At 40.3% G+C, this 13,869-nt stretch overlaps 1 protein-coding gene across 1 annotated transcript in view; it reads right to left on the bottom strand.

Annotated features, from left to right (window-relative positions):
- Positions 1–13,869, bottom strand: part of EPHA3 (EPH receptor A3) — a 212,877-nt gene that overhangs the window by 18,257 nt on the left and 180,751 nt on the right. The window contains exons 11-12 of the mRNA XM_075714456.1: positions 12,386–12,447; positions 9,850–10,059 (exon numbers count right to left, since the gene is read on the bottom strand). Coding sequence (XP_075570571.1) covers positions 9,850–10,059; positions 12,386–12,447 — 272 coding nt within the window. The remainder of the gene's footprint in view (positions 1–9,849; positions 10,060–12,385; positions 12,448–13,869) is intronic.

Raw genomic sequence — 13,869 nt, 5'->3', positions numbered from 1 at the left:
GCATACGCTGGAAAATGCTGTTGCAAATTTTCATGAAAGCATCTTGTATGCTATACAGAGTAAAATACATTACAGTGCAAAATCTACTGAAGCTATATAGTATAATATACATACTGTATGTATGTACACATACATATATGCACACATACATATTTATGAGTAGCATAATATGCACAGATAAAAATAAATGGTAAGGTAAGTATGGTTGATTTTCAGTTATAAAATGTTTGGAAACTGGCAAGACAGTCAGACAGCATTAAGGATGAAAAAGCTAGCACGAGGTCCTTGCTTACATCCTAGATCCCTTTGCACAGCACAAGAGGGCTGGCTTTGGCTATTTGTAAGGTGTTTCAAGTGAATTCCCTGCTGGTGTGGAATCTGCATGGTTCTACCATGTTTTCACCCCATGTTTTCTAGGACATTCAAGGAAAATGAAGGGCCACGATGTTGCTCAGTTTCACTAATGGTCAAGCCTCCAGTCGCACAAGCAGCAACTGGGACCATATGCACAAATTTCCCATTCCAAAGCCGTCAAAGACAGTCACAGAAAGACATTTGGATGGGATCATCAGGGGAGAGTGCAAAAATCTCATCTGGAGAAGCAGTCTTAAACGTCTTTTACAGTCACAAGAGAAGCAAGCCATCATTAAATGATGTAAACTTGGAAAGAATTAAAGCTACCATTACAATTAATATTGTGGTTAAGGGAATGTGTCTCTCTGATCACAGCCACCATTTGGTGCCATAGGTCAAACTAGTAAAATGCACACAAGCAGCCTCAGGCTGAGTTTCTGCAATATGAGAATTAGAGGAAAGAGACAATTTCCCAGCAGTGCCAGCTTTGACAGAGGTTTTTAAGACTCTGATTTGTGAGTCACACATGAGAAAAGTAAGTCCTAAAAGACAGCCGTGGAAAACTTGTTACTTAAGGTAATTCTGGAGTGAATATGTTTGAATAGAGAAAACTGTGATAGTTCAAAGTCGTTTCCAGTTCCAGGGATGCACAACATGAGCAAGGATATATGCTGAAGATTTCACACTAGACTAGCTATTTGAGGTACCTCTGCAACCCCCATTATGCTACAGTCTGATCATACACCCATCCTCACAATAACCTGTATGGGAACGGAGTGCTCTTATTTCCACTGACTAACCAGCAAGAAATAAAGTGTAAAGATATTAATGCTTTGCCTACACTTCCATAAAGTGTACCTGCAATTAGGGTAGCCATATACTCACCAGCTTTAGATTAACTAGCTTGGTTAACAGCAGAAATGTGGACATTAGTGTTAATTACAAACCTAAATACAGCCCACGCTGGAGCCTAAGTATCTGTAATTTCATTGTTAATATTGCACAAATTAGATTAAATATAAGCAACACAGGTAGGCTTTACTCAGGCTGTAGTTTAGACCTGCCAAATGTCACTAGATACGTCTTAGAGGCTTGGCAAAGATCAGAGAGGGAATCTGTCTTGGCATACAGTTTTTATGGATCCCATCCTACTTACCAGACTCCCTAGCTTAACCAAAAGACAAAACTTCATTTTGCACACAACCCTTAAAATTAGGTAAATACTGAATTTCCACACTACTTGTGGACCAACAAATAGGACACAGCAAATAAACAGCAGTATTTGAAACCAGCGTTTCATCACAGAAGCCCGATGTGTCTCTTTTGCAAACTTGGAAATCTAGAAGATGATGTCCCTTGAGTCACAAAAAGTACATCGTATTTTCTATGCATTATAAGTTTATTCACAATTCCCATTGCTGCTCCGTAACAGTACTGAAAGCATAAAAATGATTTTGATTTTCTCATACTCCATTGAGAAGCAACAGTATGCCCACTTTACAAATGTCCAGGGTCCCTCAGTGAGTCCAAGGCACAGCCAAGAAACAAGGGAAGCTCTCCGGCGTCCTAGCCTCTTCACAACAAATCCACTTACGCTTTTAGATGTGGGGATGATAAAGAAGTCAATCCCACTTCTTCAATCTTTTTTCTATGCATACTAGTAGAGTGAACTTTGATTTCCAATAATGAATGTCAATGCCTGGGGAAAGTCGTATCCTAAATTTACACAAACAGCCATCACCACGAACAGAGTTTCCAAATCAAACATCTCCCACTTGTCCCACAGGCTCAGAAGTCGTGATTGCAAAACTGAGCGGACTGTACAGCACAGCTGCAAGGCCGAGGTGCCCGAGCGCTGCCTGCACAGAGCTGCAGGCGGGCGGAAGCCCGGGCTGCACGCCGAGGACGCCAGCCCTCCCAGCACAGACCTGACCGCCCACCCCAGCCCACCTCAACCGCCAGGACGAAACCGCCTCTACGCTACCCAAGGCGTGAACTGCAAAGGAGTTTTACAGATCAGACCCAGCCCCGTGGACCCCATCTGGAAAGGAACATGCAGCTCGTGAGGCTGCTGGAGCGCAGGCACGAGGGGCCACCACCATGCCCCACGGCTGGTGGGGGCTTCTGAGCTCTGTCCCCCGGCAGCGCTCCCACAGGCGAGCGTGTCCAGCCCGGACCAAGCCAGACCACCACCGGCGTTCGGGTTGGGAGAAAATGTTTCAAATTCCTGGCCAGGTGGAGATGTAAAAGAGGGAACTCTTGCCCCTTGCTGCTCCCAATGGTAGCACTGTCACCTCGGACAAGCCCCAAGCCTCTCTCGCTTCTGCTGATCCCTCCCTTCGTGCTTGGAGGCATCAGCGCTGCTGGAAAAGAGACTGCGCCACCCGATCCGAAAGAAACGGAGATACAGAACTAGGTGTCATCAATGGGCTTGTGGTGACGTAGCCAGGCTGGGCCTCATTCTCCAGCAATTGCTTCGGCTACACTTGGAATAGAGGGATGGCAGAACGTGTGCCTACAACGTGCCACGTAAGAAAGCCCTAGAGGCAAGGGAGTCACCATCCCTGGAAGTGTTCAAAAAACGGGTAGATGTGGCACTTCGGGACATGGTTTAGTCTAGTCTACCCTTGATTGGCTTAGAGTAGACTTGGTAGCGTAGGTTAATGGTTGGACTGGATGATCTTAAAGGTCTTTTCCAACCTAAACAATTCTATGATTCTATTTGTGGTGTTTTTCTTGCATCAGTATGATGGCTGGTTCTGTGAAACACAAAAGTATCATTTTGGAGTTTTCAGAATCTTACTCTCTAAAGAATCTGAACTTCTGTGGGTGACTTCAGGCTCACACTTTTAATTTCATGCTAAGATACAAAAATGGAGCCCTTCTAGCCGAACCCTAGAGAAATAATTGCCAGATGTCACTTGGAAAAATGCGCTCGTGGATGGAACATGAGCACTTTAGGCAAGGGCCAGAAATATCATATTTGATAGAAGGTCTTTACCTTTATAATCTCATGGAAAAAGTCATTTATACAATCAGAGAAACACATTTACACAAAATGACATTAATTAGTCTCCTAACATTTTGGGACTGCTTTATTGCAGGGTAAGGAAGATTATAAACCCAAAGTTCTTCTGGCTGTGTGTGTTTTAGTGAAAAATGAAGGTACATCAACCGTAGATTCCATTACAAGGAAATAAATTTTCTTTTCTAAGTCTCAGCTGTAACTCTCTATACAAGCCTACAGATACATGTAACATTACCATGAACTAGAGTAAAATAAGGAGAGTATTAAAATGTAGCTAAAACAGAAATCAACTGCCACTGAAAAAAGTGTAAAACTATAATTTTGCTATTCTGCTTCCCAATTTGTCATAAAAATGTCAATCTTACCTTTGTATTTAAAAGGGGACAGCAAAAAAAAAGTTCTGGTAAATATTTTTTAGATAAATAAACATTATAACACAAAAACAATTCCCCCCCAAAGGATTATGCAACATTCACATTTTAGCAGATGTCCAAATATCAATATATGCAGAAAATCTGAAGTCGTCTCAAACTAAATGCATAGTTTTCTATTGCTATTACCTTTGAAAATTATAAGGCTTGCTGTAATTCAGATAGTCTATTTTGAAATTAAAACCCACGATCATTCAGCATTAGAAAATCCTTTTCCACTTCCACCATTTTTGAGAAACAGACATCTCATCTGAACACATATCACCTCTTCAGTTTTCTACTTTGCCAGAAATCAGGACATTCTTTGCCAGGATTAAAGATATTTGCATAAATTAAACCAAACACTTTCTCCCAGACCATAGAGTTGGAGCTGGGAAAACTAAGCTCTCATACCTGTTTCTTTACTTGTCTCTTGTTTTTTACCCTCTTTCCCCAGTCTCCCAATATTAAAAATGAGTATAATGATACCTGCTCTGTAAACTGCTATGATGAAAGTGCTATGAAATCCTACTTGTTTGGTTTTGGTTTTGTTTTTTAATTACGTATTGTATGTCCATTAGGCTTTCAGGCAATTTAATCTTCTTTATCTGCTATCTCTGTTGCTTATCCTCCACTGGAAAATCTGAAACACTAATATTATTGGCTGGTATTACTGGGCTCCTACCCTTCAAAATCAGTACTATCAGGACTGAACATGTAAGACAAACTTCCTAAATGAAAAATCATTATAGATGTGCCTAGGAAAAAGGTTTGCCCAAATCTATTTGATACAGGCTTATAAAGAGAAATCTACATGTGCGTGCATGCAATTATTAGCTATCGGTAATGTATTTACTGATTCTTTCCTGAAGATAAATACAGGTTTTATCTATTTTTGTCATGGTGTTCCTTTAAGGGCATGCTCATCATGAAGCCAAATAAGCTGCCTGAATTTGAGTAGAAAGAAAGTATTAGTATTAGAAACTGTGGGAGTTTGTTATTGCAGCTCAAAATCCCAGGCAGTCTAGGTCAGAGAACCACTCACGGGGTTTGAAATTAGTGAGCCAGCAGTAACCAAAGGTTTTATCTGCTCTAGATGGAGCTGTGATTCGTACAGTATCTGGCCATTCAGCATAATTCATCTAAAGCAAATGAAGTCCTCAATTCATTTCTAGTGAGTCTGGCACTCCAGCACAAGGCAGCTGTTTCCAGGCCTTCATAACCCATTCCAATATTCTGATTTATAATCTGTTACAGGGTGACTGCCACAGGCACCTAAGCCACAGGCCTGGGGAGAGGAGAATCAAGAAAAATGGATTCTAAAAGAATTATTAGAAGAACTTTGCAGGAAAACCTGAAGGTAAAAGCTTGACATTAATTCATTACATGAGGACTTAGTCTAGTTCAGGAGATACCTTACTGGTACAGAGCAAGATGGTTTCATGTGAGTGAGATGAGCCTGACTTACCCTTTTAAACACCTGAAAATTACCTGATGCTACTTGTTCATCCCTTACTAATGAATATTTTATCTTGACATTATCTCCTCGAGTGTTAAAGGATAACAGAGCACTGCTGCTCTCCCTCATGCTTATCAGGCCAGAGTTTTTGTGGTTTTTTTTTTTTTCTTTTTCTTTTTTTAACACACCCTTCAATATATTCAGACTGTATTACAACATTTTTGCATACATAGGGAACGAACAAACCATGACAAACTCCTGCCAAGCACCAGTTGCAACAACGTGTGCATAACGAAAAGGACCCGTGTGCCCTTTTCTGCGGCACAGGATGGAGGAGCGCCTTGCCGTGCCCTCCTGCTCTGGCACCGTTACCTGGTGGCACAGGCTACCAGAATACTCGCCATCAAAGCACAGTGTTTTTTGAAGTGATTTAATGACAAGTTATCTTCATGCAAATATAATTACCGGACAGCGTTTTACATTGAAATGCCACGAACACCAGTGACGTATCCAACTATGCGTTTAAATAGTCAAAGTTCGTCTGCTGATTACTCAAATATTATGCCTTTGAGAGACATAATTACAGTCCCTCTGCATGTGTGGTGGTTAAAATTTACTTCCACTTCATACTGTGTCATTAGTCCACCTACTTGTCACACAGACATCTAAAAATAATAAGAATAAAAAGGATCAATTTGACAATGACAATTTTAATAGAATCTTGGCCTTTCAATTAAAAGTGAATAGGTACGGAAAACGTAGATAATTACAGTACATCCCCTCCGGCACAAAGGCTCAGTAAAAAAAAAAAAATCCAAACACTCAGTCAGCCCAATTCACATGCTGGCTTCTGCTTCTGTAAGCAGGCAGACCACAGGCTGCCAAAGGCCTTTTGTGGTATCGAGTCAGTGACAATAATTCAGGAGGTGAAAAATGACCCTGTCAGGTAGCAAAGTTTTCTTACAACTCTCGATTCCCTGTATTTCACATATGCACCTGTGATCTTTGCATTGTCCTTCAGAGCTCTTGTACAATAGCACGAATATCACAGATTATGTATTGATATATAAAGGGATACATACATTACTGATACATAAAAGGATACATGATCATATCCTTTATGCAAAGCTTCAGGCACAGCTTCTGAGAACAGAACAACATACCATTCCACCCAATCAGTGGTGTGTATTGAAAGGCTGCAGGGCTGACTGGGCTTCTTGGGGGTAGAGCAATCCCGAATTGCAATTATGAATTGAAGCAATGGAATTGTTCTCAGGCTTTGACACTTACAGGTGGAAAATAGGGGTAGAAGAGGAGGCTAAATAGATAAAACATCTATCTTTGCAGCTAATTCTATAAATTTCCCTAGTACCACTGATACTAAATGGAGAACCGGGGGAGGGAAGAGGTGGAGGAGAGACACAAGTCTCTACCCATTGACATAATACGCACTCTTTACTGTTTGAATGTTTGGAATTGTGGTTATAACTTGGATTTTTTTTTTTTTTTCTCTTTTCAAAGATCCTACTGAGTAGTTGTCATCCTTTAGTTGTAAAGGCATGCAATTGTTTGGGATGATGCCATTATTTTAAAAAGCGGCACTATTTTTGTCTTGGTTTTGCCATATAACTAGTGTCTGTGAAATGCACTAGCAGCAGCCTAGGAAACGGTCCTGTGTTTTGTGATATGACTAAGCAGCAGGAACATGAACTGCCAAGCTTTATTCCAGTGGACTGGAGTTCTGTTGCATCCTCATGGTCCCCAGTTGTTTAAGTTGAGGATCAAACATACTCCAGGGATACACTACCTGGACACTTCAAAGGAAACTTCAGCAAAAAGATGAAGCCTTGACCTTCTCTCAGAGCCAAGACATAGCAGAGGTATATTCAGCAACTCCTTTTGAAGAAAATTAAATTTGTCCTAGGTTGTATTTGAAGGTTTTAATTACCTGAGCATCCTTCTGCAGCAGTTTGCATATGCACCATAAATGCCAGATGGAGTTTACTGAACACAGATGATTACACTTTACAACATAGTTTCTTTCCATCTGATTTCACTATCTAAACGTAAATAGGCAGGTAGGCTTAGAAAATAGGTGCCAGAAGAAGAGGAAGAAGGAAAGGAAAAAAAAAAAAAAACAACACTGCACTTGGCCATAGGAAATTCACACGTAACATTGGCCAGGAACTCTGACACCCTGTACACCCTGATTTGTCCTAGCTCATCCGCAGATATAAGTTACTGACGTTTGCTTCATTTTCAGGGAAGTGTGCTTCCCTTACAAAGCTGTGTGCTATGCAGTTTGATGGGGAGCTATTTTTTCTTCCCTATACAACTTTTAAATCAAAGTTAACTAGGACTCAAAGATTTCTTCAGCTCTCCATGTGAATACACAAAATGCCATTACTAAATTATAGATTAGTTTGCATGCCCGGATGAATTTTGGAATAAGAGAATTGAACTTCTAAGCCTGGCAGAGGGATGTGTCTGAGCAGAAGAACATGAGCCAACCATGTGGCAAAGCTGTGTTGGGGGTGGAAGGAGACATAGAGACTTCTCACCCATGGAGATGTTAACAGAAAGGGCATGTGTAAGAAACATGAGATAAATACGCTATGTGTGGTGCTGGGGATTAGTAACGCATTTTGGACATCACATTTAAGGAAAATGCAGTTATGGTGAAAAGAATCTGAAGGACACCAGCAAGAAGAGTAAGCCTGGAAAAATTGCTTAGAAAATAAAAGACGGAGGGATGCGTGTGAAGAGGACAGCAATCTCCATGCATGTAAGCAGCTGCTTTAAAGGGGAGATTGATCACCTGCCTATGGGCAGTAGTGCTAGGACACAGAGTAATTGCCTTAGCTTGCAAGCCTACATCCTGGGGGAGGCAGGTTAAACATGAGACTAGATAAATACTATATCTAAAACTGTTTACCTCAGAGACGCTAACACCCATTACTTGCAGAGGAGTTTTTAAGAAGAGGGCAGGCAAGCATATCTGACAAGGCAATAAACCTCTGGCTGAAGTACAGACAATTTTCTCTTGAGGTACTCTTGCATTATATTAATATTTACTTATGAATGCTGCACCTATACTGAGCATAAAAACTGCTTTCTCCTACTAATGTCTCTTTATATTAACTAGGAGAGATCTCTGCAGACAGTTTTCTAAAGTGGTATATATTGCGTATTTCTAACAACGTACCAAAGCTTATCAGAGGTCAAAGAAAGCACTGAAAGGTCAAGTAAAGAATAGAGTCTTTATGCCTGGTGAGTTATGAAGGTACGATTGATAGATATGTATCTATAAATGTATGTATATATAATGTGTAAGAAAACAGCTAGGATTTCTTTACTCATTTGTCACATGTTATTTTATTTTGATCATGAAGAAGGTAGCATGCAAACTACCACAATAATTGATTGCTCCTGTCAGTGATCAGGAATGAAGGAAGCCCTAGGAAACCAACATTAAGATTTTGCTGATACATTCTACTCTAATCTGGTTTGTACAGTGAAGAGGAGACGATTACTAGGCATCACTGCAAATTACACTTGACTAAGGTACTGGAGATTAATGCCACTTTTTCTAAAGTTAATAAAATCCACTTGCAATGGGATTAAAGTGAACAACCAGACATCCCAGTGTAATATCTGCATACAAAAAGTTAAATGCATGCCTTCAAGGTTTCCACAAGAAAACAGAAGCGTTATTCAAGTGAGAACAAGAGGTGCAGCACAGCTGTATTTAGAAGGCACTGTGGCTTTTCTAAGGCTCTAAGCCAACAGCATAGCTTCCAGGTAGCTTTTCAGGCAAGACAAAATCCAGAAAAGAAACAGGCAGCAGCCTACACTATGGGCAGTCCCCTGTCTGATAAAAGCTTCTCTATTTCAGCACAACAGAGTCAGAGGTAAGTCCCCTCCTCCCTGATATGATCACATCTCCAAAAGACGGGTACCACTTTGTATATATGATATAAGAAGGAGAAAGCACAGGAGGTTTATTACATTGTTAAGCAATTCTTTTGTTTTGTTCAAGTTTTTACTCAGTTAGGGGCACAACAGCAGGTATAACTGATTCACCCTTGCAGAAAAGTGATTTCAGTATGCTCCAATAAAGCATATGTCCCATCATACTAGAAGACACAAAAAGGTAAAAAAAAAAAAAAAAAAAAAAAAGAATTGCTGGGTAGGATTTTTTTTTTTACTGGGTGGGAGCTAAATCAGCAGTGTAACAAGACCTGCTCAAAAGCACACATGAAGTCTTACATTATTGTGTGCCAAACCAACTGAGGCCTTAATTGTGGTACTTACTCCTTCACACACTCAGCAGAAAGAAACTGAAGCCATGAATTTCGCATACTTTAAGAAAAATAATCTACCAACAGAAACCGTATTTTTTGCGTTCTATCTTCTCTGAGACATGAATTAAAAAAATAGCTGTGATGAGTTTATGGTTTATTGGACATCTCTGGGCGTGCAAGACTGGATGGCCTCTGCAACACCAAGTATCAGCATCAGGGACTTCCTCAGATTTCAGTCTAACTTTATCACAACCAACAAGAATTTTAAAAGGATAAACAAAGAAACAAACTCACCCTTGTGGTGTAAGCAGCTTCTGGGTCATCTTCCAGTACACGAGAGAGACCAAAATCTGAGACTTTGCATACCAAGTTACTATTGATGAGGATATTACGAGCAGCTAGATCTCGATGGACATAACCCATATCTGACAAATACTTCATGCCAGATGCAATCCCTCGAAGCATGCCTACTAGCTGGATGACTGTGAACTGGGCATCATGTTTCTGGAAAACATTTCAAATGTTATTTCAGAGATTGTTCATGTTCCTCCTTGCACAGAATTTTTGATGAAGACCCTGGAAGCTCCTCAAGCGAAGAGCTTGTGAGTCAGGGGTCATGATTTAAATGCCACATGTGGAACTACTTTGATCTGCAGAGGATAATCTCCAGTCAGCTGAGGGAAGGGGACAGATTCTAAATTCAGATAAAAATTCATTTTTCCTGTTCTTGCTGTCATCAGAATTTTAATTTCCTAGACGGGACCTGTGCGAAAGCGGCACATAAATCTAAGTTGTGTGTGCTCATGAGATTGGAGTGTCAGGACACTAGGGAAACAGATGTCCAACTTCCCTGAAAGGCCATAGGAATTGCTAGTGAAAATCACAGCCTTACCCAATGGACTAATGAAAGTTTTCTATTACACAAGCATTTTTTCTAACAAAAGCAAATGCTGATCTGATTCAGTGGCTTTCAAATTCCATTAAACTCATTCCTCAAAATTGTCCTCAACTTCAGAAACACAAAAACCACTTAAACTCACTTTGACTTAGCCTAGAAACCAATAGTTGCGTATATTTCTAATTGTCTGCTTCTAGACACGTTTTAAATCTCCCAGCTCTTACTAATGCTGTTTGTTAACATCTAGCTTTGATATTGATATATGGGTACATAGAGAACAGGACAACAGTATGTCCTAGTGTGCAGCTCTCAAATGAATCCCCCAGTGCTGTAAATGTATCATCATGGGCAGCTCTCCAGCTCTTCCTGCTGCTTCTTCCAGAATTTTATTAAATACATGGGAGCTGGCTGTGCCACGTGGGGTGAGCTCACACAAATCGGTCTGCAAGACTGACTGCATTCATTTCATTTTTGATTAATATACTTAGGGGTGATATTAGCACTGTAAATATTAGACAAATAATAGCACAACAGATGCTTAAAGGGCGTCTCAGAATTCCCTTTCATAAAGAAAGAGAATAAGACTCTTAACAGTTCCCCACTATGAAACCTTCTTTAACTAGAGCCAACACAAGAGGATCTATATAGAACCTGGAAAAGATTTAGCTAGAAATCAGAAGAAGGTTTCTAACCATGAAAGGAATGAGATACTGAGATAGCCTTTCAATGGCAATGTGGAAAGCTAACTAAATAGCTTTAAAAGGCATTTATAAAAAGGGTTGTATGGCCTGGGTTGCCTGCGATGTTAATGAGTCACAAGGTTCTTATCTATGATTCCACACAACAGTAGTAAAAAAAACCCAAAACAACAAACAAACCAAAACCAAAAAAACCCACACTCGAATGAGCGAACAAGCTGAACAACTGTTTTGTACAGTCAGAAATTATTCTCCTTTCCTCAGAGATTTCTTTAAGGATTTTTAGCCTAAACAAAATATATACAGTTCAGTACAGATATATTTCATTCAGATATACTGACACATTATTTATATGTATTTTACATGCTCCAGTGGACATCATAACATATATAGTACATACTGAAACTAAGGTTGACAATATATCCCCTTTTGGGGTTAAACGTCTAGTTCAGTGTTATGAATTTGGGGGATAATGTCATTCAACCGTGGCAGAACCAAAGCAGTCTCCCAGACACAGCTGAGTTTGCCCTAACAAATTAAAATTAAACTAGTGTTTCCCCTCAGATGGGATTTCATTTCTGCTACACTTCTTGTTTTGCCACAAGTAAATCTTGGTGACACAAGGAGCGTTCAAATTTGTTTAGGCTCGCTACCAAGTTTGACAGAAAACAAAGATAAATCAACAACAGTATTAGTAAGTCTAAGGTTGGGGAAAGAAAACAGGCCAATAAAGTTTGCTAGCAAAACATTTCAAACACCCTCAGGTATGGGTTATTCCCTAAACATTTCATGTTTAGGAAAACAACTCTTGTCTCAGTACTATTGGTTTACTGATAAAATTTCCACAAATCCATTCACTTTGGAAATTGCTTAGTAAGACATACAGGCTGCCAAACAATAAGCATAGCTGCATTACAGTAGTAATTCAGCCCTCAGAAAAACAATTTCCATTTTTTGTGTGCCAGAATGTTGTTTTGTTTTGTTTTGTTTTTTTATTGATGTGACATACTAATAGAACAAAAGTGTTCTTCATTTTGGAATAATACTTACTGCAAGCAGTCAAAATGGACTAGCAGATCTCTACCTGGCTTTCTGAGCACATCACAATGCACACAAAACCAAATGGAAATAATGAGATATCAAGCAACAAGAGCTGACGTTGCATCAGAGTACAGTGGCAGCAAATTCATAACAAGAGCCAGTCCCGCACCAGGTAGTTCTCTATTGCACTTACCCGAAGGAAGCTGTCCAAGGAACCATTTTCCATATATTCAGTAACAATCATAACTGGTTTACCTGCAAATATATAACAGGGGTCAGGGATTTAAAATGAATACATAATGATCAGTAAAAACAGCCGTTCGGAAACGTGACCAAATCTTCCAAATCCCAAAGATAATTTTACATTTAGAAAGCAAGCAAAAGATACATAGGCAAAACCAGGTCTGGCCACAACATAACTGTGATTTCACTGACATCAACAGAAATGCAGTCATTTCAGCATAACCTGACACAATTTTTAGCAGCTCAAGTCCCAAGACACAAAGTGAAGCATCCTGCATTTTCAGTATACGGTGTCTTATCCATCACCGCTGAATACAATCCTTCAAATAATTGCCGACTTTATGCAAGGAAGTAGGTGTATTCTGCCATGCATTTGCCCCCAGGTTCCCTCTGGAAGGGAACTGGGTACTTGCTGTGGAGGGAGTCACCGCATCTCTCCAGCGGTGCCCTGGTCTGCACAACAGAGGTGCGAGAACTGTGGAGCAGCGCTCTACGGCACGGGCACAGTCAATATGTTCCTCAGATACTACGGTAAGGGGGAGACTAAATCGCGTACATGGAGGCAACAGCAAAACACCTCTTCCGCAGGAGGGTATTTACAAGAGATTTAAATTGTAGAGATTGAGTATTTTCCTAGCATAAGCCGATGCAAATGTTGGGGTGGGGATAGAGATGGAAGGGAAAGTGCAGAATAGAAGTAATACAGGGCACTGGAAAGAGAAGCAGAGCTGCAGCACAGCCACCTCCCACTGCTGGGGGTTAGCCCTCTTGCCAGGCAGTCCTGCCTCCTTCTGCAGCAGGGCCACCGACCACGCGAATCCCCCCCACCCCGCCAAGCGCAACTTAGCTGGGGGCCAAACACGCTGCATCCACGGGGCAGCGGCGGGCTCTGAAGAAACAGCCCTGCATCCTTGAAAAGCCTCTAATACCTTTCAAAACTTGTCCGTGCAGATTCAGATCAGTTCGTGAGACCATTCTTTCTACCCTAAGGTATTTTGTAACATAACCAAGATTTTTGCATGCAACTCTGACATGTTGGAGAGAAATGAAAGCAAAAATTAATGTGATTATGGTGAAGTTTCCGGACAAAGGTCATTGCCCTGCTAATATTTTACCATCGTATGGATTTTATTATTCCATAATATTTTCTAAAGCTTTGTTTATTTTCTCTTTCTGGTAGAGAGAAAGGTGGGTAAGAGCATGAAGTTATTTAAGGAGATGAATTATTATTTCATATATAATACAGGAAGGCATCTGACCATAAAAGCATTACAAAGGCCTGGATATTGTATAGCAGGCATAGTGATATTTTAGCTTTTAAAATTGAACAGCATGAGGCTTGAAAGAGGTACCCAGTATAATTAAAAGCAAGAAAGCCAACCCAAAGGATTCTATGATTCTATGATTCTTGAAAGCCATTAAAAAAGCAAAGTA

This window comes from Pelecanus crispus, chromosome 1, assembly GCF_030463565.1.
Source record: "Pelecanus crispus isolate bPelCri1 chromosome 1, bPelCri1.pri, whole genome shotgun sequence".
Lineage (NCBI taxonomy): Eukaryota > Metazoa > Chordata > Aves > Pelecaniformes > Pelecanidae > Pelecanus > Pelecanus crispus.
Note: the sequence above shows the minus strand (reverse complement) of the source record. Positions and strands in the feature narration are given on the sequence as shown.